We start from the raw sequence: 24,012 nt of genomic DNA on the forward strand, positions 1-24,012 counted from the left end.
ATCCATGTATGGCTAAGCGACGTGGGTTTTTCCACTGGTCTCTATAAGAACAGCTTTATTACGACATCCACCCAGCATCCCCAGGCAGCGAACTAGGTACCAGCTGCCCATCTCCACCTGCTCCTGTCTCCCCGCAACGTGGCTGGCCTACTCCGCCTCCCTCTCAAGTATTTCTGGTCTTCCGTTCTACCTGTGGGAACACAAGGCGTCTAGCTAGTGTCACTTTGTACTTGTCTTGTTATATGTCATGCTGCCTCCCTGTTCAGGCTGTGAACCCCGTGATGACAAAGTTGCACCCTGTGTCTTATACATGTGTGATTCCCCACAGCATGAAAAAAATCTCATTTTTGATGCATTAGTTGTCACCCTGGACAATAAGCCTCCTACTCTGCTTGGTGTGCACTGTGAACAGTTACAGAGCTTTGAAAAGGGTAAGCGGAGAAAAGGAGAAAGTCCAGAAACAGCAGGGCTGAAGGCAGGGGCTGTCACACCGTGGAACACCAGTGCTACAATGCCTGTTTAATCGAAACCTTGTAATAAAAGTTTAAATACATAATTTTCCTTTTTCTTTTTTTTTTTTTTTTTTTTTAATCAAAAGACCATCCCCTGCATCCCCAGCCTGCTGGCGTGGAGGAGGGGCAGTGGGGTCTGGCTACCTCCAGGGGTGGAGACACGGCAAGTCCAGCTCCAGTCGGCTTCATCTTCCTCGGAAAATGCTCTGTGAGTGAGTCCGGTCTCGGGAAGGGAGCCCCCATGCCGCCGTCCGCGGGGGCAGGAGTCTACCCAGCATCCTGGCCGGTGGAGAGAGCTCTCTGCACCTTAGAAGACGAGGAAGAGCAGGGCCTCGTGCCGGGGCAGCACGATGTTCTCCACGGTGCGGTCCATGGCGCGCACCTGCTCAGGGGAGGCAGTCAGGAAGGCCAGCGGCCCGATGCGCTGCTCCGCGCATGAGTGGCACAGGTACCCACCCTTGTTTTCCTTCCTGTTGCTCTGCAGGGCGGGATGAGAAAAAGGGAGCGGGGGGAACAACTGAAGGGCAAGCGTTTCCCACCAAGAAGCGTGAACCAACCGCCACCAGTGCCGCCATCATGACTGATGCTTTCAGACCCGCCCGTGCGGCCCTGAGGCCGTACCTTCCCCAGCACAAGCACCCAGGGTGGACTCTGCTCTATCAAATCCCCCAGAACGTATCAAGGCGAGGGATGAAGAGCCAAGAAAAACCTAACTGGGCCCCCAGGTAAACAGTCCTCACCTGAGTGTCCACACAAGCCCACCTCCCAGACTGTGGTCACCCAGCCTGGCCCCACTGTGTCCAACGTCTGTGACACTGAGGCCCACCGGACACCTCCGGGCCTTCCTCGTGGTAGGATCGGACGAGCTTCCCCTTCACCTCCCTCACCCACAACCCAGATGGGCATACAGACGACTGAACTAAATCCTACGGAGAGCAGAGGTCACGGCCGAGACACGTACATAGGTGATGGGCAGCTTCTGCATGGTGAGCACGGTGTCCATGGGGATGGCGTTGCTGCACTGCCCCACGCAGCAGCGGACCACACCTGTCTTCAAAACATTACTCGTCAGCTCTGCTTGCAAGAAGTACTCCTGGGAAGGAAACAGTGAGGACAAGAGTCACAGCAATGCCTCTGCCACTTCCTACTTGGACACCCCAACAGTTGAGGGCTGTCAACACTCTGTAGACCTTGCACAAGTCCCAGAATGAGAAGAGCACTGACCCCTGCATCTTCCCTCTGTTTCTCTACCTTCTTCCTGCCTGTAACACCGTCTCCAAGAGAACACTCACGGCTGGATCCAGTCCAGCTGGATTCTTGCTAAGACGGCCAGTTTAAAAAAGAAAGGTTTAATGGACAAATGTGAAACTGTTGGCTATAATGATATTTCAGGACTATTTCTGGATTTTATCTTAGGCTGACCTGTCCCTGAATCATTAAGGATGACTTGTATATTCTCTTTACAGATGAGCTTAAAAGACCTGCCCACATCAATCCTGCCCATTACCATCTCACAAGCCTTTGGCTGTCCTAGGGGGCAAACACTCAACCTCTCTAAGCCCCAGTTTCTCCATCTGTAAAACGCACAGAAGCCAGCACCCACTACACCCGGCTGCTGTGAGGAAGACACACAACACCGAGAGCTAAGTGCTTAGCGGCTGCACACAGTGGGCACCCAGATCAAACGCCAGACGGGAAATGCCATGAGAACAGGGACCAGGGTCTGGTCTGCTGCTGCTCCACAGGAGGTTAATAAGGTTCTGGCATACCAGTAAGACTGCAAATACTTGCTGACAAAATAATTATGATTTCATGTTTTTCTGGATTACAACTAGCTATTTATCCAATTTTTGCAAAATCCGTGTCCAAGGTTCTGATTTATGTGGTTTTTCTCTCTTTCAGGATCTGGCTACCTGTTTTAGGAAAGAACAGAAAATATATGAACACTAGTGTTCCTGCCAATCTAACTGTGGGAAATCCTTTCTAAAATAAAATTAGAGATTTTCTTGGAGTCCTCTTTGCCCATCTGTCATCACGTTCCCTCCCTAGGGGAAAGCAACATCATGAATCTGGCATGCATCCTTTCCAATCCATTCTAAACTGGCTTTACACTTAACGTATATTTCTAAGAACATAAGGTGTCATCTTATAGGTATTTATTTACATAAGTATTATACTGTTAGTTTGCTTCTCATCTAGTACATTTCTTTTAAGTGCTATACAGGATTCAATCATCTCACTCTCCCACATTTTATTAAGACAGTCCCTTTGTGTGGAGACTGATGTTGTTACCAAATTATTTCCAACAACGCAGCAATGAACATCCTTGTACATGATTTCCCGCCCACACATGCAAGAGGTCCTCCAGGGCTTTCTACCTTTTCTGACCCCGATCCACGCCAAGAAACCCACTCAGCGTTACAATTCTACATACACACACATGTATGTATAAAAGACTGAAATCAGTTTCACAAAATAGTATGTAACCTCACATGCTGTGGACTGATTCCTCCTTTAGACTTTACTCCACTTCCCTTTTTTTTTTAAAAGATCATCATAACCCACTAACTAGGTTCCTAAATTGTTAATAAATTGCAATCTACAGTTGGAAAAACCCTACTGCAGAGCAGCGGTTTTCAAACATTTTGGTTTCCCGACTCCTTTACACTAATAAACATTAAAGGCTCCAAAGAAGTATTGCTTCCATGAGTTATAGCTACTAATGTCTACCTGATTAGAAATTTAAACTTTTTTTTTTTTGGTTGTGCCGGGTCTTAGTTGCAGCTCATGGGCTCCTTAGTTGAGGCATGTGAACTCTTAGTTGCGGCATGCATGTGGGATCTAGTTCCCTGACCAGGGATCGAACCCAGGCCCCCTGCATTGGGAGCCTGGAGTCTTAACCACTGCATCACCAGGGAAGTCCCAAACGTTTTTAAATGTTTATTAATTCATTTAAAACATAACATAATAAACCTATCATATGTTAACCTGTATATTTTTATGAAAAACAACTGTATTGAAAAGAACCTTAACAAGGGACTTCCCTAGCAGTCCAGTGGTTAACACTCTGCCTTCCAATGCAGGGGGCGTGGGTTCAATCCCTGGTTGGGGAACTAAGATCCCACACGCCATGCAGTGCAGCCAAAAAAGAAAAAAAAAAAAAAAAAAGGGTACCATGAAAACAAACCAGCTCAATAAAAGTAAATAAACAGACTGGACAGCTAATATGTCAATTAGGCATTGTGTTCTACTGCCTGTAACACTTAAATAATGGCTCAAATAATTGCAGGGTTTTTATTTAAAAAAAAAAAAATCTTAACGAGAAGAGTAGCATTGCTACACATTTTTGCAAATCTCTTTCATGTCCGGCTTAAAAGAAGGCAACTGGGCTCCCATCACTGCCTCTGGGTTCAATCTGTGGTGACGACATGCCATGTGGCCTCTGGAAAACTCCACTGTACACTTGTGAGAGCACTGAGGGAAAAGGGCAAGTAACTACCCAGTATTATGAGAAGAGCACGGAGTACACGTACAGTGTGTATTGTGAAAGGTTCCCAGAAGGTTCCCCTGACCACACTTTGAGAACCAGTGCCCACCCCCCACCATCCTGGCCAGAATCTGAAAGGACAGACTTCTTCATTCTCACCCATCGGACAATTTTAGGTTGCATTTCCCTGACCATCAAGGAGGTTGCATAAATATATATTTTTTAACAGATTCCCTGGCCGCTGGGGCTTCCTTTGCTCATTTACCCACTAGGTTGCCTGTGTCTCAGGAATGTGTGGTTCTTTATGACCGTGTGGCTCCTCTTTTCCACAATCACATAAGCTCCAGAAGGGCAGAGTTATGCTTGGCTCGTGCCCACGACCTCAGCACTGTGCCCAGAGTACAGCTGCGCTCAGTAAGCACATGCAGGACAGATGGGGGAAGCGTCCCCTCCACTCCGTGACGGGTCTTTTAACTTCATGCAAAGCAGCAGCCGGCACAGTGAAGGGCACAGGCCCCACAGACTCACCTCAGTTCACAGCCCAGTCTACCCCCTTTCGGGTAGTGCACCTTTGGGCAAGTGACTCTACTCTGTGCCTCAGCTTCCTTATCAGTAAAACTGGCAAAACAACAACTGCATCACAAAAGATGTTTTTTTTAAGGGTTAACTAGATGTTAGCTATTATTTTATCACACTGAAGCTTTACATCTCGATGCAAGCAGATTTACCTGTTTTATGATTTACTATTATATGTCCTGCTTATTAATCTCCTCCTAAATGCCAGGCCTCCCTCGGCCCCTGCCCCTGGAGGTCAGCATCTCAAAGACAAGTAGCCGTCTTTGAGGACCCCGACACTGCTCCCAATCGAGCGTAATGCAGCTATCTCATCAGCTCATCACAACCCTTCTCTAACCGCCTCCTCTGAGGTGCGGTGATCGCCATTTTGCCAGTATTACAGACTAGGAAACAGAGGTACAGAGCGATGAGTAACTTGCCAAGGTCTCAGAGCGCCCACGTGGAGGAGCCAGTCTGACCCGGATCTGTACAAGCGGCCCCGCAAAGCCTCACAACAGGAGGGGATGCTGCTGTCCCGCATCCCACAAACGCGCACCAAGGGCTGACTGTGCAGGCCCTGTTCTAAGGAGAGGCCCGTGAGCGCTGGGTTCAGAATCCAAGATGCTGAGGCTGAGAAGCGTCTCTGAGCAACCAGCATAACTCCACGTCATTTAATAATTCAATAATGTAATGATCCCCTCGCTTCCTTAAAACTTAAAGAAACAAAAGGTGTTTACCTAGATTTTCTAAGGGGGTCAGAGAAAAAGGAGTCTGCCTGCCCTACTCTTGGTTACAGGGGAGACCAGGATGGCTCGTCACCCTACAGGTGATAAGGTAGCAGGAAACAAGGGCTCCCTTTTGTTCTAAATCCTCACCAGGCACGACTTGCTTTTTCACCTTCTCCAGTGACTACCCTCCTCTCCCCCTCCAGAGCCTCCAAGATCCCCCATGAGCTGAGGGTAGACTTAGCCACTTCTGAAACAGGATGTCCCCAAATTGATTCATATTGCAGCTGTGATGAAGAAAAAGCAGAAGTCCTCACGCAAGGTCCTTCAGACTTAGAAACAGCTAGTCATGCAAATGGGCAATATTTCTGGGGCTTCCTCAGAGTCCCCCTGTGGGCCAACAGATGTTTCCCAGCCCAGCCTCAGTAAGGGAGAAGTATTTCTCTAGAGTCCATGTTCTTTTTTCCATAGAGAAAATTCATTTTCCCCATAAAATATATGCAGTGACCAACTGATAAGCTTCCAGTTAGTTTTAAAAAGCCTATTAGACTCTAATACATAACTTGTGGGACTCTAAGGTATAAAATCCATGTGACGAATTTGGCAATATCTAGAAAAATGACACATCCATTTACCCTTGACCCAGAAATTTAGACTATAGAATGTATCCCCAAGAAGCACTGGCAAAAACAAAAAATGACTTGTGCGTAAGATTATGCATTGTGGTATTAGTTTTAAAAGCAAAAGATTGGAAAGAACGCACCCTCAGTGAGGAGCTACATAAATCATGATAAATGGACACAGTGAATACTACTCAGCTGTAAAAAGGAGAAAGAGCTTTAGAAACTGATAAAGAGCCAGCATCAAAAAATCTAGAAACAATAAATGCTGGAGAAGGTGTGGAGAAAAGGGAACCCTCCTGCACTGTTGGTGGGAATGTAAATTGATACAGCCACTATGAAGAACAGTATGCAGCTTCTTTAAAAAACTAAAAACAGAACTACCATATGACCCAGCAATCCCAGTACTGGGTATATAACCCTGAGAAAACCATAACTGAAAAAGATAACATGTACCACAATGTTCATTGCAGCACTATTTACAATAGCCAGGACATGGCTGGCTATTGTAATAGCTGTGGCTGTTTCCATAAACAACCTAAATGTCCATCGACAGACGAATGGATAAAGAAGATGTGGCATGTATATACAATGGAATATTACTCAGCCATAAAAAGGAATGAAAATGAGTTATTTGTAGTGAGGTGGATGGACCTAGACTCTGTCATACAGAGTGAAGTAAGTCACAAAGAGAAAAACAAATACCATATGCTAACACATATATATGGAATCTAGAAAAATGGTACGGATTAACCTAGTGGTAGGGCAGGAATAAAGATGCAGACGTTGAGAACGGACTTGAGGACACAGGGGGGAAGGGGAGGCTGGGACGCAGTGAGAGAGTAGCATTGACATACAGACACTATCAAATGTAAAATGGATGGCTGGTGCGAAGCTGCTGCACAGCTCATGGAGATCAGCTCGGTGCTCTGTGATGACCTAGAGGGGGTGGGATAGGGAGGGTGGGAGGGAGACGCAAGAGGGAGGGGATATGGGGATACGTGTGTGCATATAGCTGATTCACTTTGTTATACAGCAGAAACTAACACAACATTGTGAAGCAATTATACTCCAATAAAGATGTATTAAAAAAAAAAAGAAACTGATAAAGAGTGATTTCCATGTCTATTTCTCAGTGACAAAATGAGGTACAGAATATTACAGAATGCTACTTTCTGTGAAAAAGGAGAACAGAAGAATACATATATACATATTTGCAAAAAGAAATACTGAAGGATAAATCAAAAACTAATTTTTAAAAACTAGCTATTGGGACTTCCCTGGTTGGCACAGTGGTTAAGAATCTGCCTACCAATGCAGGGGACACGGCTTTGATCCCTGGTCTGGGAAGATCCCACATGCCGCAGGGCAACTAAGCCCGTGTGCCACAACTACTGAGCCTGCGACCTAGGGCCCGCTTGCCGCAACTACTGAAGCCCACATGCTCTAGGGCCCACATGCCACAACTACTGAGTCCGCATGCTGCAACCACTGAAGCCTGCGCGCCTAGAGCCCTTGCTCCACAACAAGAGAAGCCACCGCGATGAGAAGCCTGCGCACCACAACGAATAGCAGCCCCTGCTCGCCGCAACTAGAGAAAGCCCGCGCGCAGCAATGAAGACCCAACGCAGCCAAAATAAATAAATAAATAAAAACTAGCTATCAACAATGGAGGGAGAGAAAGTCTGCAGGAGACAGGGAGGGAATGAGACTTCTTGGGGATACACCTGTTACAAAGTTTTCACTTTGAAAACGTAAGTTTTATACATTCAAAAAAGATAATCAAGCAGGAAAGCAATTCTTTTAGGAAGTGTAGACAAAGAAACATATCTGTCTGCAATTAAACTGGTGATCAAACCACACAGAGGGGAAAAGACTCATCTCAGGCACCTTCAGAACATGCTGTTCTGACTGCACATCCTCAGTGGAATGTGGGGAAACAGAGCTGGTAGGAAATCTTAAATTCCATACAGTATTCTGCCAACAGTAATACTGGTATTACTTTAAAACTTTTATACACAGCATAGTGTAAATAAGTAAGTGATAAATACTGTTCGGAACCAAGATTTTCAGTGTAAGAGAAAAGATTCAAGCGTTTAAAAGAAGTAAAAATCCTTAAAGGTTAAATCTGATTGGGCTGGAGAACCACAAGTGATGAGGTTTATAAATGTAATTGGCCACCGGCTCCGACAGTGCGGACACAGGGCAGCCTCACAAAACGGGAGCAGAAGGACAGCAGGTGAAGAAAAGGTTTTCACTGTCCGTGGTGCACACTCGGCAAAACACTCTGAGGAAAAGTGAGGAAGTGCTCGTGGTCACAGCTGGGGCGGCGGCTACTCCCGGGGGTGGGGGTGGGGTGGGTGTGCTGGCAGGCCACCAGGAAGGCAGCGGGGACAGCTGGCAGACCCACTCTCCTGACCTGGGTGGACGCCCACCTCACGCCTAGTTGCACCCGCCCGTTTGTTTTATACATTTGTGTCATGTTTAACAATAAGAAGTTTAAATTAAAAATTGCAATTGGAATTATCAGTATGATAATAATCAGAACTGTTGATTTTTCTTTTCAAAAATACGGATTTCCTAGCTCTGTCTACTAAAAAGGTGAACAGTCTGAGCATCACTAAGAGGGAGAGAATCTGAAATCACTGCCTCCTGATGGGATGCAACACAAAGCAAAGCCCCCTGCCCACCCCCCCATGGAGGATTCTGGCCAGAACAGTTAGACCCAAATCCAGTCATGCCCCTGCAGTGACTTCCAGTGATGGGGAGCCCAAGGCGGGGGACAGCAGAACAAACCCAGAATGGGAGATGTTCTGGGGGACAACCAACTCGGTTTCCACAAAAAGACAGGAGCATCAGAAAGGACGCAGGGGGTCCTGGGCTGCTCTAAATTAAGAAGCTTAAAAGACCTTATAACCAAACATGCGTTTGGGTCCTAATTTGAACAAATCACTGTAAAAAGACACTTCTGAGATAATCATAAAAGTATGACTGCAGAATGGGTAGTAGAGCCCATATGGAACCACCATAAATTTTATAAGATATAAAATGGGACCGTGGTTACGAGAGAAAGGTCCATGGTGTTTTAGAGACGTGGACTCCAAATATACAGAGGTGATTTGTACATGGGAATTCAATATACCATTTTCTCAACTTTAAAAGCCTCCAAATTTTCCTTATGTAGCCCATGTTGTGAAATGATATCACTGTTCTACAAGACCTCCATTAAAAGTCACGGATGTGACAACCTGCTTTTGTTACAGATCTAACCACTACCATAACACAGGTTCTACAAGAAAACCATACTACAGGTTCTAAAAAAAATTACTTATGATCAAAGTTTACGCAAAAACTCACACAGTAGATACAGATTATTTGTACATAAAAATTACTCTCCTACTTCACTCCCTAGGGTACTGGTTTTAGAGGTTAAAAAAAGCCGTGCTTATCTCTACACTAGGAGTCAGCAAACTGCAACCAGGGGCCAAATCCAGACCAGCGTCTGCTGCTGTCAATAAAGTTTTATTGGGACATGGCCCACCATTTGTTAACAGATGGCCCACAGCTCTCTTTGCTGTGGTGGCAGAGTTGAGAAGATGCAGCAGAAACTGCAGGCCTGCAAAGCCTCAGATATTTACCGTCTGGCCCTTGACAGAAAGAGATGGCAGCACTCTGCTCTAAGTCCTCTCTGGAAACCCCACTGGGTGACCCAGGTGCCACCAAGGGTGCAGCCAAAGAAAAAGGCTTAACAGTTCTAAGCACTGACACATTAGCTGTTACACACAGCGAGGGCCAGGCGAAGCAAAGCTGCTGGGGAAGCATGCAGCTGACTTCAAATTCCAGAAACATTCTATGGCCAAACAGGCCTGTCTTAGAGAGGCATGGAAGACAAATGCCAGAGAGGGTTCAGAGAAAAGTGCGATAAAAATGCAAGGGCATCAGTCTCAAGTAAGAAGCTTTTGCTGCCACGACAGGTCATACAGAGTATTCATCTGCAATTTCTCCCTTTTAAGCGCTGACACACTCTTCCTCAAGAATGTGAAGAGAAATGCTATTTGCTAACTTGTTTACCGTCTACCTCTCATCCTAGAACTCAGGCTCTGTGAGGGGAGGAATTTCTCCTGCCCACTATCACACCCTCAGGGCCTAGACACGCACTTGGAACACATCAGACGCTCAACAGATATTCAATTGTGAGCATCAGGGTTCTGTGTTACCACCACTTACCAACTCTGAGACTGTGGACATCACTTACTAAAAAGGACCACTGCCCTCCATCTCCCCCAGCCCAGGTCCCAAGCCGTCAGCAGCAAAGCTGAGATTCCACGGCTCCCGGTGTTCTCACCTCTGAGAGAACACGCAGTGCGGCACTTGGACTAAATCTTCCTACGGTACGAAACCTCACACGTTTTGGAGACGGCTAAGGAAAAAAGAGTATTTATAGGGACTTCCCTGGCAATCCGGTGGTTAAGACTTCCAATGCAGGGTTCAATCCCTGGTCAGGGAACTAAGATCCTACAAGCCATGCAGCACAGCCAAAAGGAAAAAAAAAAAAAAAAAAGAATATTTACAGTCCCTTTTACGTGTAAGTTTTACGTTTCAGGCTTAAGAATCTTTGGTTCAGTGAAAGACAGACGAAGTAGTAACCATTAGCTCAAATTTCTGTTCTAGTTTCAACCCAAGAGGGTTGAAAAAACTGAACAGCTTATCCTCCAGACCTTGAAAGGCAGAAAAGACGTGGAAATGAGGGGGTGGGGGAGGGGGCTGGTCTGTGAGGGGTAAAGAGGAAGGGCTGACACTTTCCTGCTTCTCACCAGGGACAAGGACAGGTACCTGAACACTCGCTCTCCCTGGCAGGACACATTCTGTCCAAGTCTGGAGTCTACCAGTTCAAAAGGGACCAGGGAGCGGGAGGAGGACGTGCAGACACAGAGATCACTCTTGCTGTTCTTCCCTAAGAGTGCTGAGCGCTAACTGAGCAGGGAGAACTTACCAAAGACATGGGCGCGGTTGGTATTTTAAAAAGAACTTTTAAAACTGACTCAGGAAATAATGTAGAAAAGAACCCAGGATTTTGTTTCTGTGGTTAGGAAGGACCCTCCCCCACTGGCAATCGGCCTCCAAGCACCCAAGAAAGAGAAGCCCCTCTCTTCTGATGCAGACCCCCAACCAAAAGCCTCGAAGGCCCCAGGTTGGCTGATCCCTTATTCAAACCCAGTAAAATCTGGACGTTGTTAAATTAACTCGTGCTGTCCTCTTACCCCAGCCAAAGTCAAGATGTTCTCCAGTGACCTGGTCATGATGAGACGCTTCCTGGCGCGAGTTACTGCTACATACAGCAAATTCCACTCATCCTCAGAAAACGACTCTGAAGAAAGCAAAGAAAAAAAAAATATCAACACAGAAGCCTGCTTACAGAAATTTATATTCTCATCTAAATGTTTACTACTCGGGCCTTCCCTGGTGGCGCAGTGGTTAAGAGTCCGCCTGCCAATGCAGGGGACACGGGTTCGATCTCTGGTCTGGGAAGATCCCACATGCCGTGGAGCAACTAAGCCCATGCACCACAACTACTGACCCTGAGCTCAAGAGTCCACAAGCCACAACTACTGAAGCCCGTGCACCACAACTACTGAGCCTGTGCTCTAGAGCCCACAAGCCACACTACTGAACCCATGTGCCACAACTACTGAAGTCCATGCATCCTAGAGCCTGCGCCACAACTACTGAGCCTACATGCCTCAACTACTGAAGCCTGCGTGCTCTAGGGCCCACATGCCGCAACTATTGAGCCCACGTGCTGCAACTACTGAAGCCCACATGCCCTAGAGCTTGTGCTGCAACTACTGAGCCCACGTGCTGCAACTACTGAAGCCTGTGCGTCTAGAGCCCATGCTCCGCAACAAGTGAAGCCACTGCAAGGAGAAGCCCATGCACCACAACAAAGAGCAGCCCCCGCTCACCGCAACTAGAGAAAGCCCTCGTACAGCAACGAAGACCCAACACAGCCAAAAAAAAAAGTTTACTACTCCCCATCGCCCCAAAAAACCCTCAGGATTTGCTGGCTTTATAAGCGAAATTTTCCTACAAACACCAACTCCGAAAACAAACAAAACCCTAACAGACTAGGGGCACAGAACACTCAAATTTTGACTCCATGACTAACAGAGAGCTTTTGTTTGTCTGTTTGCGGGAAAATGTCAAATGGTTTTATTCTAGGACTTAAAACCAAAACAACAGCACTGATACTTAGATGCTTAGAGCTTAACAGGTAGCCTTGAGTATAAACTGATACAAATGCAGACAAATGATAGAGTGCTTACACTAACCCCTTGTATGATTTTCGGGCCTCTTTAATAAAAAGGAGAATTAATTAAAGAAAAAACACCTTGGTGAGCAGGTAAACTGTATGTTTTAGAACTTCTGTCTGGTGCGGAAAAACCCACAGCTGAAGAGCTGGTGCAGGTTAAACAGGACGCAATAAACACAGCTGCCCTCCGAGCAGCCCTGAGGGAGGTGGACCCTGGAGGCTCAGTTTTTCTAAATACACAGTCTAAGAACAACAAATTTAGGAGCAGGAGGATTTTCTTGTTCTAGAAGGATCCTTCCAAGAAGCCACACCGTCCAAGAAAAAGCAAGGCAGCCCTGCAGTGAGGCGCCAGCGGTCTCCTTACCGACTCTGAAGTGGGGCAGCTGAGCAAGGTTGTGCCTAGCACAAGGCACTTTCACGAAATCATCCAGGACATGCACAGTGTCAAACTCCAGGCCTTTGGCCTTGTGCACAGTGCCCAAGATGTACTCTGGAACAGAAACACAGCGGACGGGCAGATGAGGGGGTGACGGGGAAAGAAAGGAAAGAGGAGAAAAGCTTACACTTCCCACCACACTCCCAAAACGCTAATTACGTTTTCTTGCCTGGGTGCGGCTCTGCAGAAAAAGGGGGAAAGAGGAAACCTCAGTCAGAAAAAAAAGAGAGACAAAAAGAAGACGAGGGGAAAGTAGAAACTTGTTGCAAGTGTTGCGAACACGGCCGAGTCCCAGTCCAGAGCTCACAGCGGCTGCCCACCGCCTGCTTCCTACGCACGAGGGGACAGAGGCCCAGAAGAGGCTGGGGTTTGCCCAGGGTCACCCAGTAGCAGAGATGGGACTCGGGAGCCCCTTCTACGGGCTGAAGTAGAACAGAAATAAAGGGGCCACAGAAGAACAGCAGCCTTGTTCCACTGACACAGCCGCCCCTGGTCACCCGTGATGTCCACGCTGGCAAGAGACAAGGGAGGCCGGCTGCCCCCGCCCCCAGGGGGAAGTGAAGAGCCCCCGTGTCCCTCACCTGCGAAGTCCAAGTCCTCTATGTGGCATCTCTCTATCCTTTCCACCAGCTCTGGAATCCGGATGTTGTACTTCTCCACGACCGCAATCTTGGCTTCCAGCTCCTTGTCCTCGGCCGCAGTCACATACCGCTTGAAGCCGCTGAAGCCCTCTTTGTGCACCCACCTTCTGATGAACCTGTCTTTAATGACGAGGTTTCCTAGAGGGAACATGCGTAGGGGTCAAGGTAACACAGGCTGCGCCAACATGCACTCCTAACTGACCACATGATAAACGAACGGTCTCAGAGCTGGAGACCCAGGTCCAGGCTCGACGGCATCACTAACCTGCCGCGAGCGCCTGGGCAAGTCAGCGCAGTGACCTGTGCCACAGCCCCTCCAGCTCCAAATTCAGGGTCAAGAGCCCTGCCTTTGACATCCTTGTCTGCTTCTCAGGGATTCGAAATTGCGCAGTAATGTAAAAACGAAAGCGCTACAGAAATGTTAGAAAAGGATCACATGGGGCCCATGCTGAAGTCTCGGTGTGTGAGGTCGCCCGGGCAGACAGAAAGATGGTGGGGAAGACGGCCTAGGGGCCAGTGTGAGAGAGAAACTTAGACTCCTGAGAAAAGGGTCTAGAAAGAGCCATCGGTGCCTCTGAAAACAGGAGGTCTCCGGCATCCCACTGTTGATGAGAAGAAGCCACACCGGCGCCTCCAGAGCAAACGAGAACTGACTCAGAATCTGCCCACCCGCCTCCACCCTGCCACTGTGGTGCCTGCGTCCACCCCACGCAGCAAGGAGGATACTCACGTCTCTTCCGTTCTTCCTCCGGCTGAAGAAGTGTCCAAATATCAATGATTCTGTCCAATCCAAATGATTTAATCCCCTGAAAAAGTTTTTCGGTGGGATTTTTTGGTGTTTTGTTGTTTTTAATTTTTTGTTTTATTTTTGTTACTGTTGTTAACAGGACAAAGTAAAGCAAACATAGAGGTGGGATTTTGAAATAAGACACTCTTTTTGGAAACAGATGTCAAATTGCACCCAAAGCATAAAGACAGCAAGTGGGAACCTTCATCACGCACAAAAGCAGAGGCTACAACGCAGCCTGCAAACTCGGGATGACCCAGTGCTAAGCTCTGGCTGCTCCCTCAGACTTCTCCTACGTTTAAAAAAAAAAGGCAAGAACTAGCTGCATGTTGCTTTCATGTCAAAGAAGGCAATTTAAATCATCTACCTTCCAGGAATATAAAACAGCTGCAGCGAAGAAGACAGATGAGACCTGAATACCGAGTGTGGAGCACAAACACTTGCCGCTGTTTCTTCTGAGGAAAGAACTAGACTGTCTACAGGTACTGGATTTGTTAAAAGGTCAGCTCCTGGAGGAGAAGGCATGACCCTCCTAGTTCAGCCCACCTCTACCAGGAGGTGTGTACTGAGCGCTGACTGGGGCCCAGGACAGAGACAAAGGCTCCACACTCCAAGGGTTTAGATCATTTGGGGAAGGGACACATAAAACATTAACATCAAACAGAGACCAAAATAAGACAGTACAGATTAAAACGTAACCAGAAGTGATCAAGTGGGATGACACATGTGGGAGTGAGAGAGGGGAGAGAACAAGTTCACATCCTGCCCGGCGTGGAAGATGCTCCAACAGTACCATTTCCTTACAATAACAAAGATGGCTAAACTATGCTACATCCACTGAGGAAGTATTGTAAAGTCACTCAAATAGCAACATGGGAGAAAATATGCTCGTGGGTGGAGTAAAAAACACATACTCTTTTATGTACACTCTAAATGCAATTGTGTAAAAATACACAACTATAAGGCCAAAGACATAAATAATTAGCAAACATGAGAATTTTTACATAAAACACTGAGATTAAGGGTGATTTTTTTCCTTTTAATTTCCAAAACTTCTGTAACTTGGTTACATAATCTTTATAAATTAAAAAAAGGAGCATCAGAAATCTTTTGATTTTGATTCACTTACTGTATGTACTGAGGGCCTACACATAGTAGGCCCTGAAAAATATTTTTGTCATAGATGAACGGGTGAATGTCTCTTAGACATAAAACTCTGCTTCCAAGAGTTAAAAACACCCTACACATGTCACTCAACCCTCCTAGCTTCCCTGTGAAACAGGCAGTGTCGCTGTCCCAGAGACAGAGGGGCTGAGTCGCCTGCCACAAGCCACACACAGTTAGTGAAGAAGCAGAGCTAGAACCAGTGTCCACTCTGTATCCGGAGCCCCGGGCACCTCCCAGCTGTGCCCTCACCTCGCCTGTCTTACACGACTGATCATCACACCCCAGGACACTCACAGGCAGCCGGCAGCCCCGCGTGCACACATGTGAGAAGGGCATTCATTTTTTTTTTTAAAGAACAGAGGAAAAGGTCCACAGTCCTTGCTGGGCCAGACTTTACAGGACTCGCTGGACCAGAATGGCCAGGGGGAAGGACTTCACAGCGCAGACTCGGGAACAGTCACAAACCCAAATGCCTGTGTGCAGAGTAAGCCTGGATATGTGGGCCGTTTTCATCGGCTCTGTGTGTCGGCAATGTTTCTGTGCGAGAGCAGAGAACAGAAACGCACTCCTACCCCTATCAGGTGGATCCGGGCAGGCACTTCTCCTTCCGTCACCCGGACGGCCTCATCAAACACGTTGGCGTTGGTCCGGGACAGCAGGGCCACCTGCCCCTTCGTGTCACCTCGAATGCCACCTTTTGGGAGAGAGCACAAACTCTAGGGCAAATCCAGATAAAGAGGGAAGCTAATCTGTGTAACAAATACGAGTAACTGAAAGCCTTACTCTGATGGTTGCCTCCAACCAAAGTCTTTTTTCTTACTCGCTTGCAGACATCCAAGATCGTAGCTCCCACATAGGCAATTTCCACACCAAACCTAAAACTCTGTGGGAGAACAACACAACGAAAGGAGTTAACACCCCCTGAAGAACGTGAGCGCGTTGCTACCACCGCCAAGGCCTGGCCTCGCCAAACCCCACTGAGCATCTCTGACTCGCCCGACCTGGAATGGGTACTTGGAAATTCCCTACTGTAAACCGACTTACACAGAACAGGAGCTTGGCAAGCAAAGAATCACTATTCTAAGTTTTCAGAATAGCATTTTCTATCTTGAAACCTGAGAGTTACCTGCTTTTCTTTACCTCTTGCCCCCAAATCCAAACCTTGACAACCTTCCACCATGTTTTCTACAGTCGTTTTCTTACCACTGCTCCCAGCGCAGCTCAGAGACCCCTACCTCATGCCTCCCCAACTTGGCCTCTTTCCCTCTGCCAGTTGAATCTTTCCCTCACGTGTTCATCAAGCCCTGTGCCTCGCCACAAAAAGGAAGAGCACTCCACGAAGAAAAGGTGACATGTGGACTTTCAGGACTCCTGCAGCCTGGACAGCCTTAGCCCCTTCATTCCCCGAGACCAGCAGCAAACTTTTCTTTTAAGCAAATCTACCATTCTTTCCAAACTGCCTCTAACAAAGAAGCGTATATTATACAGAAGATCAAGGGAGGAAGGGGGCCTCTCCCTGCCCCCCGAGGCTCCCTCAACATCGATTCAAACCCTACATAACCGGCCACGGGACTAATCACCATTTCCTGAGCGTCCCCTGCCCTCCCCCTGCCGTGCTGCATGGCAGTAACTTCTTAGCCTTCAAAACGAGGCCCGACACACTAATCCCTTGACCACTGTAGCTGGAAAGACACCATTCTTGCCCAAACTCGTGGTATTTATTGCCTTTTTCCATTCACTTATAACTTAAGGTAATGAAGTATTATGTACTTTGGTGAATATCAATAACACAGCCTAAGGAAAGCAAGGCTTTCAACAAACAATACTATGTTGCTATAGAACTATTCTAAGTGAGCCATAACTCAAATTATAAAGATCCACGAGTCCATACTGACACAAATAAATAAATGAATAAATAAATGGAAGAGAAGACACAAAATCTCCTTTGCAGAAGAATTCCAAATAATCTATGTAGACACTCCAACTCTTGTTCCCGAGTGAGCGCTGAGGGCAGTGACTTCCTTCCAAGGCACACAGTGTGGAGGGGTGGCAGGGGGAGTCACTTCATGGTGAAGGGACCTGCCAAGCACCACTTCAGCCAGGGGACCAAGACAACATCATCAGTTATAAATCGTGTTGATGGGGGACTTCCCTGGTGGTGCAGTGGGTAAGACTACGCACTCCCAATGCAGGGGGCCCAGGTTCGATCCCTGGTTGGGGAACTAGATCCCATATGCATGCCGCAACTGAGAGTTCACATGCCACAACTAAGGAGCCCACCTGCCGCAACTAAGACCCAGTGCAACCAAATAAATAAATGAATTTTTTAAATAAATAAATAAATAAATAAACCACGTTGACAGTATGGGCCCCCAATACCTTGTAATGAAAATGGCAATTTTTCTTCCAAGGCCTTCCTCCCAAAATATCAGTGAACCACCAGACAAACACCAATAGAGGGGTATCTGACAAAACACCTAACCAGTCCTCTTCAAGGTCCAAAAACAAGACAAGTGTGAGAAACCACAGAGCACAGCCAACAGGAGCCTAAGAAGATTTGACAACTGAATGCAGATGGGGTCACCTGAATAAGATCCTGGAACAGAAAAAGGACATTTGGTAAAAAACCAAGGAAATCTGAATGAACTATGGACTTCAGTTTATAATAATGTATCCACGGTAGTTCATTAACTGCAGCAAATGTACCACACGAATATAAGACGTGAATGATAAAGGAAACTGAATGTAGGATGTGTAAGAACTTTCTATACTATCTTCTCAACTCTTCTATAAATCTGAAACTAAAAAACGTCTATCAAAAAAAATTCCTCTGGGTTGACGCCACCCTAAGTCACTACAGCAAACAAGGGAAACTCCAGGAAATAAGGTCACTGAGTGGGCTACAGGGCCTCCTAGAAAAGAACAGAACACACTTCAGATGACGCTGGCATTTTCGCTGGCAGTCTCACATCCTCTTACTAGAAGTGAGTTTCTTAAATGCAGTGGTTTTCACACCTTTTAGTCTCAGGACTCCTCATACTTTAAAAAATTAGTGAGGACCCAAAGATGCTTTCATTTACGTGAGTTGTACTTACCTACAATTACCACATTAGCAACTTTAGTGCATTTCAATATAACAATAACCCCATTACATGATAACATACAGAACATATTTTTAAAACGGTATTTTCCAGGACTTCCCTGGTGGCGCAGTGGTTAAGAATCCACCTGTCAATGCAGGGGACACGGGTTCAAGCCCTGGTCTGGGAAGATCCCACATGCCTTGGAGCAACTAAGCCCATGCGCCACAACTACTGAGCCTGCACTCTAGAGCCTGCGAGCCACAACTACTGAGCCCACGGCGGCGCCCTAGAGCCCACACGCTGCAACTACTGAGCCCTCATGCTGCAACTACTGAAACCCGCATGCCGAGAGCCCGTGCTCTGCAACAAGAGAAGCCACCTCAATGAGAAGCCTGCACACCGCAACAAAGAGTAGCCCCCGCTCACCGCCAAATAGAGAAAGCCCGCGTGCAGCAACGAAGACCCGACGCAGCCAAAAAATTTAAAAAAAATTTTTTAATGGTATTTTCCAAAACAAAAGTTAGAGAGGAGAGTGGCACTGTTTTTACATTTTTGCAAATGTCTTTAGTGCCCAGCTTAAGAGAAGAGAGCCAAATCTCAGAGCTGTCTGCATCCAGCCTGGTGTGACAGCCTCACAAAGATGAGTGCTGAAAAGGGGAGGAACATGTAACAGCCTTTCCAGACAATCAAGGCCCCAGGAGTTGCCATGCTCATGCTGGAAACAAGTTTCCCAAAATCTGGATTTCACTTGAAAGCAAGAATTTTATCTTCGGAAATACATATGTCAGCTGTTTTCCTTGAAGTCACAGCTCATAGCATGCATTTTTGAGAAAATGCCAAATCCCCAAGTCTGAATAACCAGAGTTGGTCCGTCAGCTGCTCGTTCAAGCACAAACGAAAGAAGCAGCGGTGGAGCTCACAACACAATCACAAAAGTGCTCCTGGTCAGACAGCAGCACACTGCAGGGGCAGAAGGACTTCATCCTACTTCCCATTTCATCACACAGACCGTGAGAGAGACGGACTCAAGGTCTGCAGTAATGAAATTAATCATTTTTCCTGTGCCATCAAGGATGTTCTTAGTAGGGACTTCCCTGGTGGTCCCGTGGGTAAGACTCTGCGCCCCCAATGCAGGGGGGCCAGGTTCGATCCCTGGTCAGGGAAGTAGATCCCGTATGCATGCCACAACTAAGAGTCTGCGTGCTGCAACCAGAAGATCCCGTTTGCCGCAATGAAGATAATAAATAAAAATAAATATTAAAAAAAATAGTATTCTTAAAAAAAAAAGATGTTCTTAGTGAACTGCCTGCTTTCTTTTTTGACTCAGTGCCTTGCAGTGAAGAATAAGGCAACTGCTAGGACCGGCTGGTGGCAAAGCCGAGATTCTCAGCCACAGTCTCACCACTGACTTTGCATCATCAGTGCTAATGTCAACATAGTGCAAGAGGCAGGTAAGTATTATGAAAACAGTTTTGACTTTGCAGACCCCCTGAGAACCACAGAGAGCCACTGCTTAGAGGCACGGATTTGCTACACACAGTGAGCCTCATGAAAAACCTCACATGGGGCCCGGCAAGTAGTCAACACTGGAGAACCAGGGCGGGGAGCCACAAGGCTTGCGTGCATATACGCGTCTGGGGACTGAGAAGCAAAGACAGCGCTTACCTGTGTGAGATAGAAGACGTGCGTGTGAGGGACTGTGAACAGAGCGTTGACTGCACCTCGGAAGGTATAGATCTGTTGGTGTGGGTCCCCCACGAAGATTTTCCCACATGGCTGAGACAGAACTATGTTCATGATCGCTGCAACCAAGAAGATGGAAAGTAAGGGCTCTGAAGCGACACCAACCCACGGAGCAAAAAGAAACCAAACTTAAGACAGAAAAGGATGAAAATGCTTGCACACTGGACAACAGAGTTATCTTTCCCTCCAGCATAGGTGCACTCAATCCAAAGAAATGATTTTATAACAAACAAAAGAAACAGCTTCTAACCCTACGAATGCAGATTATTTTTACTCCTGAATAAATTATTGAGTATAAGAAACCACATAGGCAAATATAAAATGAGATAAGTTATCTTCTCTGATATTATAATTAAAGGCCTCAAAATGACCTACCAAGTCACACTATTTTCTATCAGCCACTGGAAAAATACACAACACAAATTGTTCACTCTAAATTGACTACCTTTTCCCCCTCCACATGAGTTTCAACCCAATCATCTGGTGACCTAGGCTCAGCCAATATTTTAAGAATAGCGCAAGCAAAACATTTAGAGAAAATTAAGTCTCCTTTGGGTGAGGGGTGGGGGTGGAGAGACTAGTGCTGAAATCCACAGTCAGACAGCAAACGGTTTCTGAATGACTAAGCGTCACACGCTCCTCCTCATGACAGACAAGAATCATCGACTTATGCACACACGTGCCCTCTTACACATTCACAACACTGTTGCTATGTGTTTGGGACTACTGGTGTCCTGAATGGTTTATCACCTGGGGTACAGTCCTGGGCCTCGTCCACAAAGATGGCGTCAAAAGAGGCCAGCAGAGGCTTGCTGAGCTGCCAGAGTTTCAAGTAGCCTACAAGAAGGGGCAGAAGAGTCAGAAATCGGAACGAGGTGGGTCCACGGCGGGGTTCAGGACTGGGCGTGTGCGTACCGTCGTGCGTCATATGGTAAGCCTCCTCCTTGCACTCGCCCAGCTTCCGCATGTTGTCCCAGAGTCGGCTCGCTTCGAGGACACCGTTCTAGAAAGCAAGTGACATGGTGATGTGAAGGTCATGACCCTGAAATCAGGAGTTCATGTCCATGTGCAGGGGTCAAAGCAAAGGCCCCAGCTCACGGTGAATGGCAGCCCCTCCCTGACCTCCCCCGGCTCCATGAGGGCCTCGTGTCAACGTCAGGAGCCCAGATGGGCAAAAGCCAGGGGCTGGACCACACCCAGTGGTAGAGCATCGCTCGGGGAGCACAGCATCTGATGAACCAAGAAAGGCTGGGTGATTCCTCTAGATTTATGACTTACAATTAATTCATAAAAAGTGTGGTCAGGGCTTCCCTGGTGGCGCAGTGGTTGAGAATCTGCCTGCCAATGCAGGGGACACAGGTTCGAGCCCTGGTCTGGGAAGATCCCACATGCCGCGGAGCAACTAGGCCCGTGAGCCACAACTACTGAGCCTGCGCATCTGGAGCCTGTGCTCCGCAACAAGAGAGGCCGCGATAGTGAGAGGCCCGCGCATCGCGATGAAGAGTGGCCCCCGCTTGCCGCAACTAGAGAAAGCCCTCGCACAGAAACGAGGACCCAACACAGCCAAAAATAAATAATAAATAAATAATAAATAAATTTTAAAAAAAAAAGTGTGGTCAATGACTGAAAAGACTTGATAAAAATTAGAAAAGAGAATCGCATCTTTAGACCCTGGACCAGCAGACCCCATGACGAGCTCTTATAAACCCTGGGTAGGAGCCCCATCTGTGAAATGGAGGACCAGCCTGAGGACTAAGCAAGATGAGTGCTCTTCACAGAAAACCCTGTACACTTCGCAGCCAGCACGACCGGCCTAGGGTCTCCCCTCCACCTCTACCTCCTGCCAGCAGCTCTAAAGACATCAAAGACCAGAACAAACCAGCACCGTGTCGAGCCCTTGTTCCTCCCGAGCCCTGACTCCAAAGGGACTGAGACACTCACCAGCTTCTCGCTCTGCTCGACCATGACTCTCTGTCCCTGGCTGTTCTTACACCAGATGGGCACGTGGTCGATTGTCAGCTCGTCATCAGCCGAGGCAAAGAAGTTTTCCAGAGTCTTACATACTAGCTTGGCCCTTATGAAGCCACCCCTCCCTTCAGCGAGGACAGAGTTGACCATGAAGGGGGTTAACTTGAAGAGATTCAACTTCTTCTTCAATTGGTACCTGCAACGCACGTCCCAAAGGCACAGGGTTGGCTTTTGTGGCAACTCGGGATTTAGTGTCTCCCCCAGGCCTGCCCCCTTCTCTCCGATGACACCACCAGGTCACTGGAAGTGGCACATACAGGTGACGAAAAAAAGCCAGAGGAGCTGAGTGAGGTCCTCGTAGGATTGGAAAGGGCTCCGTTACGCTTTCCAGAATTCACATCTAATAACCCAGGAGATGAAGCGGCTCACAGCAGATACCACTATTCCAAGGTGTGGACCAGACTCCAGGAGGCCCCAGGGCGGACCCTCGAAGCTCCCTGGAACTTTCTCGTCCAAAGGGACGCGGCTCAGAGGCCCTGGGTGCCTGGAACAAGTGCCCCTCAGCCCCGTCTTCTTCCCTCCAGCTTCTGAGGAAAGCCTGAATGGGTCAACCAGACTGGTGATGCCCTGAACTTTAGGCAAGTCACTCTGACCTTCTGTGCCTCAGTTTCAGAGACATGAGAATGCCTCCCTCAGTGAGACAGTGTTATGCTTCCCTTAGTAACAGTATATCTCTATGGGGTGGAAGTATAAATTACTCAATCTATGACCATATTCCCTGCCTGTAAGTGAAGATAAAGCACTAAGTTTTCTCCGAGTCACTGTGGTGTACTGACTGCAACGTGAGAGCAGTAACTGGACGTAATGGCAACAGTGGCACCACGATGCTCACTTGCGCCCAATGTGTCCGTAGGCCATGGAGTGGAAGGTCTTGCAGATGACATTGCTGGGGAAGACGAGCTCGGCCTGCTTGGCGATGCTCTTGTTGAAGGTCACGTACAGAAACCTGCTCTCGGACCACTTCTCAGCGTACTTGACCAGGGTGGAGGTCTTCCCAGTGCCTGGGGAAGCCAAGAGCAAGGGAGGTGACCCTCTGACCAGGAATAAAGGTTCCCACAGATGCCATAATCGGGTCCCACCCATGCCTATCTCCCCGCTTGCCTGGGACCAGATAGTGGCAAGTTCTCCCATACTGACGAAAACTAAAAACGGTGCCGTGAAGGGAGCAGCAGACTCAAGACAGAGCCACCTGGGTTGGGGTTGCAGCCCCTGCAGCTCTAGAGAGGGGCCAGTTCTGTCTGCTCCTCAGCCTGTGTGGGTAACACTGACCTCATAGGGTGTGCAGGATAATTACCCAGGTACCCAGCAGAAGAACTCATAAACGGTAGCTATGCTGGCCTAGGCACCATTCATGCTTCGAAAGCAAAAGCGTGAAAATGAGATTCAAGGATCCTTCCAACCCGTTCTGAACTATCCTATCTGCCCCTCCTCCCCGCCTATCATTCAGTTATTCAGTTAGTCAACTGTCACCCACTGAACAAGTATTTCCTGAGCACCTACTGCACATCCAGCCCTACGCTAGGCACTGGGAGCATGTCACAAACACAAAGCAAGGTTCCTGTATTACAATCTAGTTGGGAATAAAACACCAACAGAGTTGGAACAACTGGAACAAAAAAAAAAAAAAAAGAGAGAATAATGATAACACAGTAGAGTGAAAAAGAATATGGATCTGGAAACAAAAAAGAAAATCTCACTTATAAAAGAAGAAAAATAGCACCTCCTTTCCTACCTACCAGGGCTGTTTGAAGATCAACAGATCAATGACATAGTGTGGAGGTGTTAACAGAAGGTGTGTGTTGGCTATTCTTCCTATGTAATCAGGCACCAAACAGTTAATACAGATTAGTCACAGTGAGAGTTCAGAATCACGGAGGTCTCAAAGGGCTGAGGAAGCCTTCACCAAGAAGACACAGAA

The 24,012-nt window shown here is 47.4% G+C and overlaps 1 protein-coding gene across 2 annotated transcripts in view; it reads right to left on the reverse strand.

Moving 5' to 3' along the window:
• Window positions 1–498: 498 nt before the first annotated feature.
• The window catches only part of FBH1 (F-box DNA helicase 1), a 45,870-nt gene continuing 22,356 nt past the window's right edge, over window positions 499–24,012 (reverse strand). For both annotated transcript variants that reach the window (XM_057542462.1, XM_057542463.1), the window contains exons 9-21: window positions 22,927–23,095; window positions 22,008–22,230; window positions 20,982–21,069; window positions 20,817–20,903; window positions 19,989–20,125; window positions 16,024–16,123; window positions 15,813–15,934; window positions 14,017–14,092; window positions 13,227–13,424; window positions 12,574–12,699; window positions 11,161–11,267; window positions 1,474–1,605; window positions 499–990 (exon numbers count right to left, since the gene is read on the reverse strand). In XM_057542462.1, coding sequence (XP_057398445.1) covers window positions 820–990; window positions 1,474–1,605; window positions 11,161–11,267; window positions 12,574–12,699; window positions 13,227–13,424; window positions 14,017–14,092; window positions 15,813–15,934; window positions 16,024–16,123; window positions 19,989–20,125; window positions 20,817–20,903; window positions 20,982–21,069; window positions 22,008–22,230; window positions 22,927–23,095 — 1,736 coding nt within the window. In that variant the 3' untranslated portion in view covers window positions 499–819. The remainder of the gene's footprint in view (window positions 991–1,473; window positions 1,606–11,160; window positions 11,268–12,573; window positions 12,700–13,226; window positions 13,425–14,016; window positions 14,093–15,812; window positions 15,935–16,023; window positions 16,124–19,988; window positions 20,126–20,816; window positions 20,904–20,981; window positions 21,070–22,007; window positions 22,231–22,926; window positions 23,096–24,012) is intronic.

This window comes from Balaenoptera acutorostrata, chromosome 3 (genome assembly GCF_949987535.1).
Source record: "Balaenoptera acutorostrata chromosome 3, mBalAcu1.1, whole genome shotgun sequence".
In the NCBI taxonomy this organism is placed as follows: Eukaryota; Metazoa; Chordata; class Mammalia; order Artiodactyla; family Balaenopteridae; genus Balaenoptera; species Balaenoptera acutorostrata.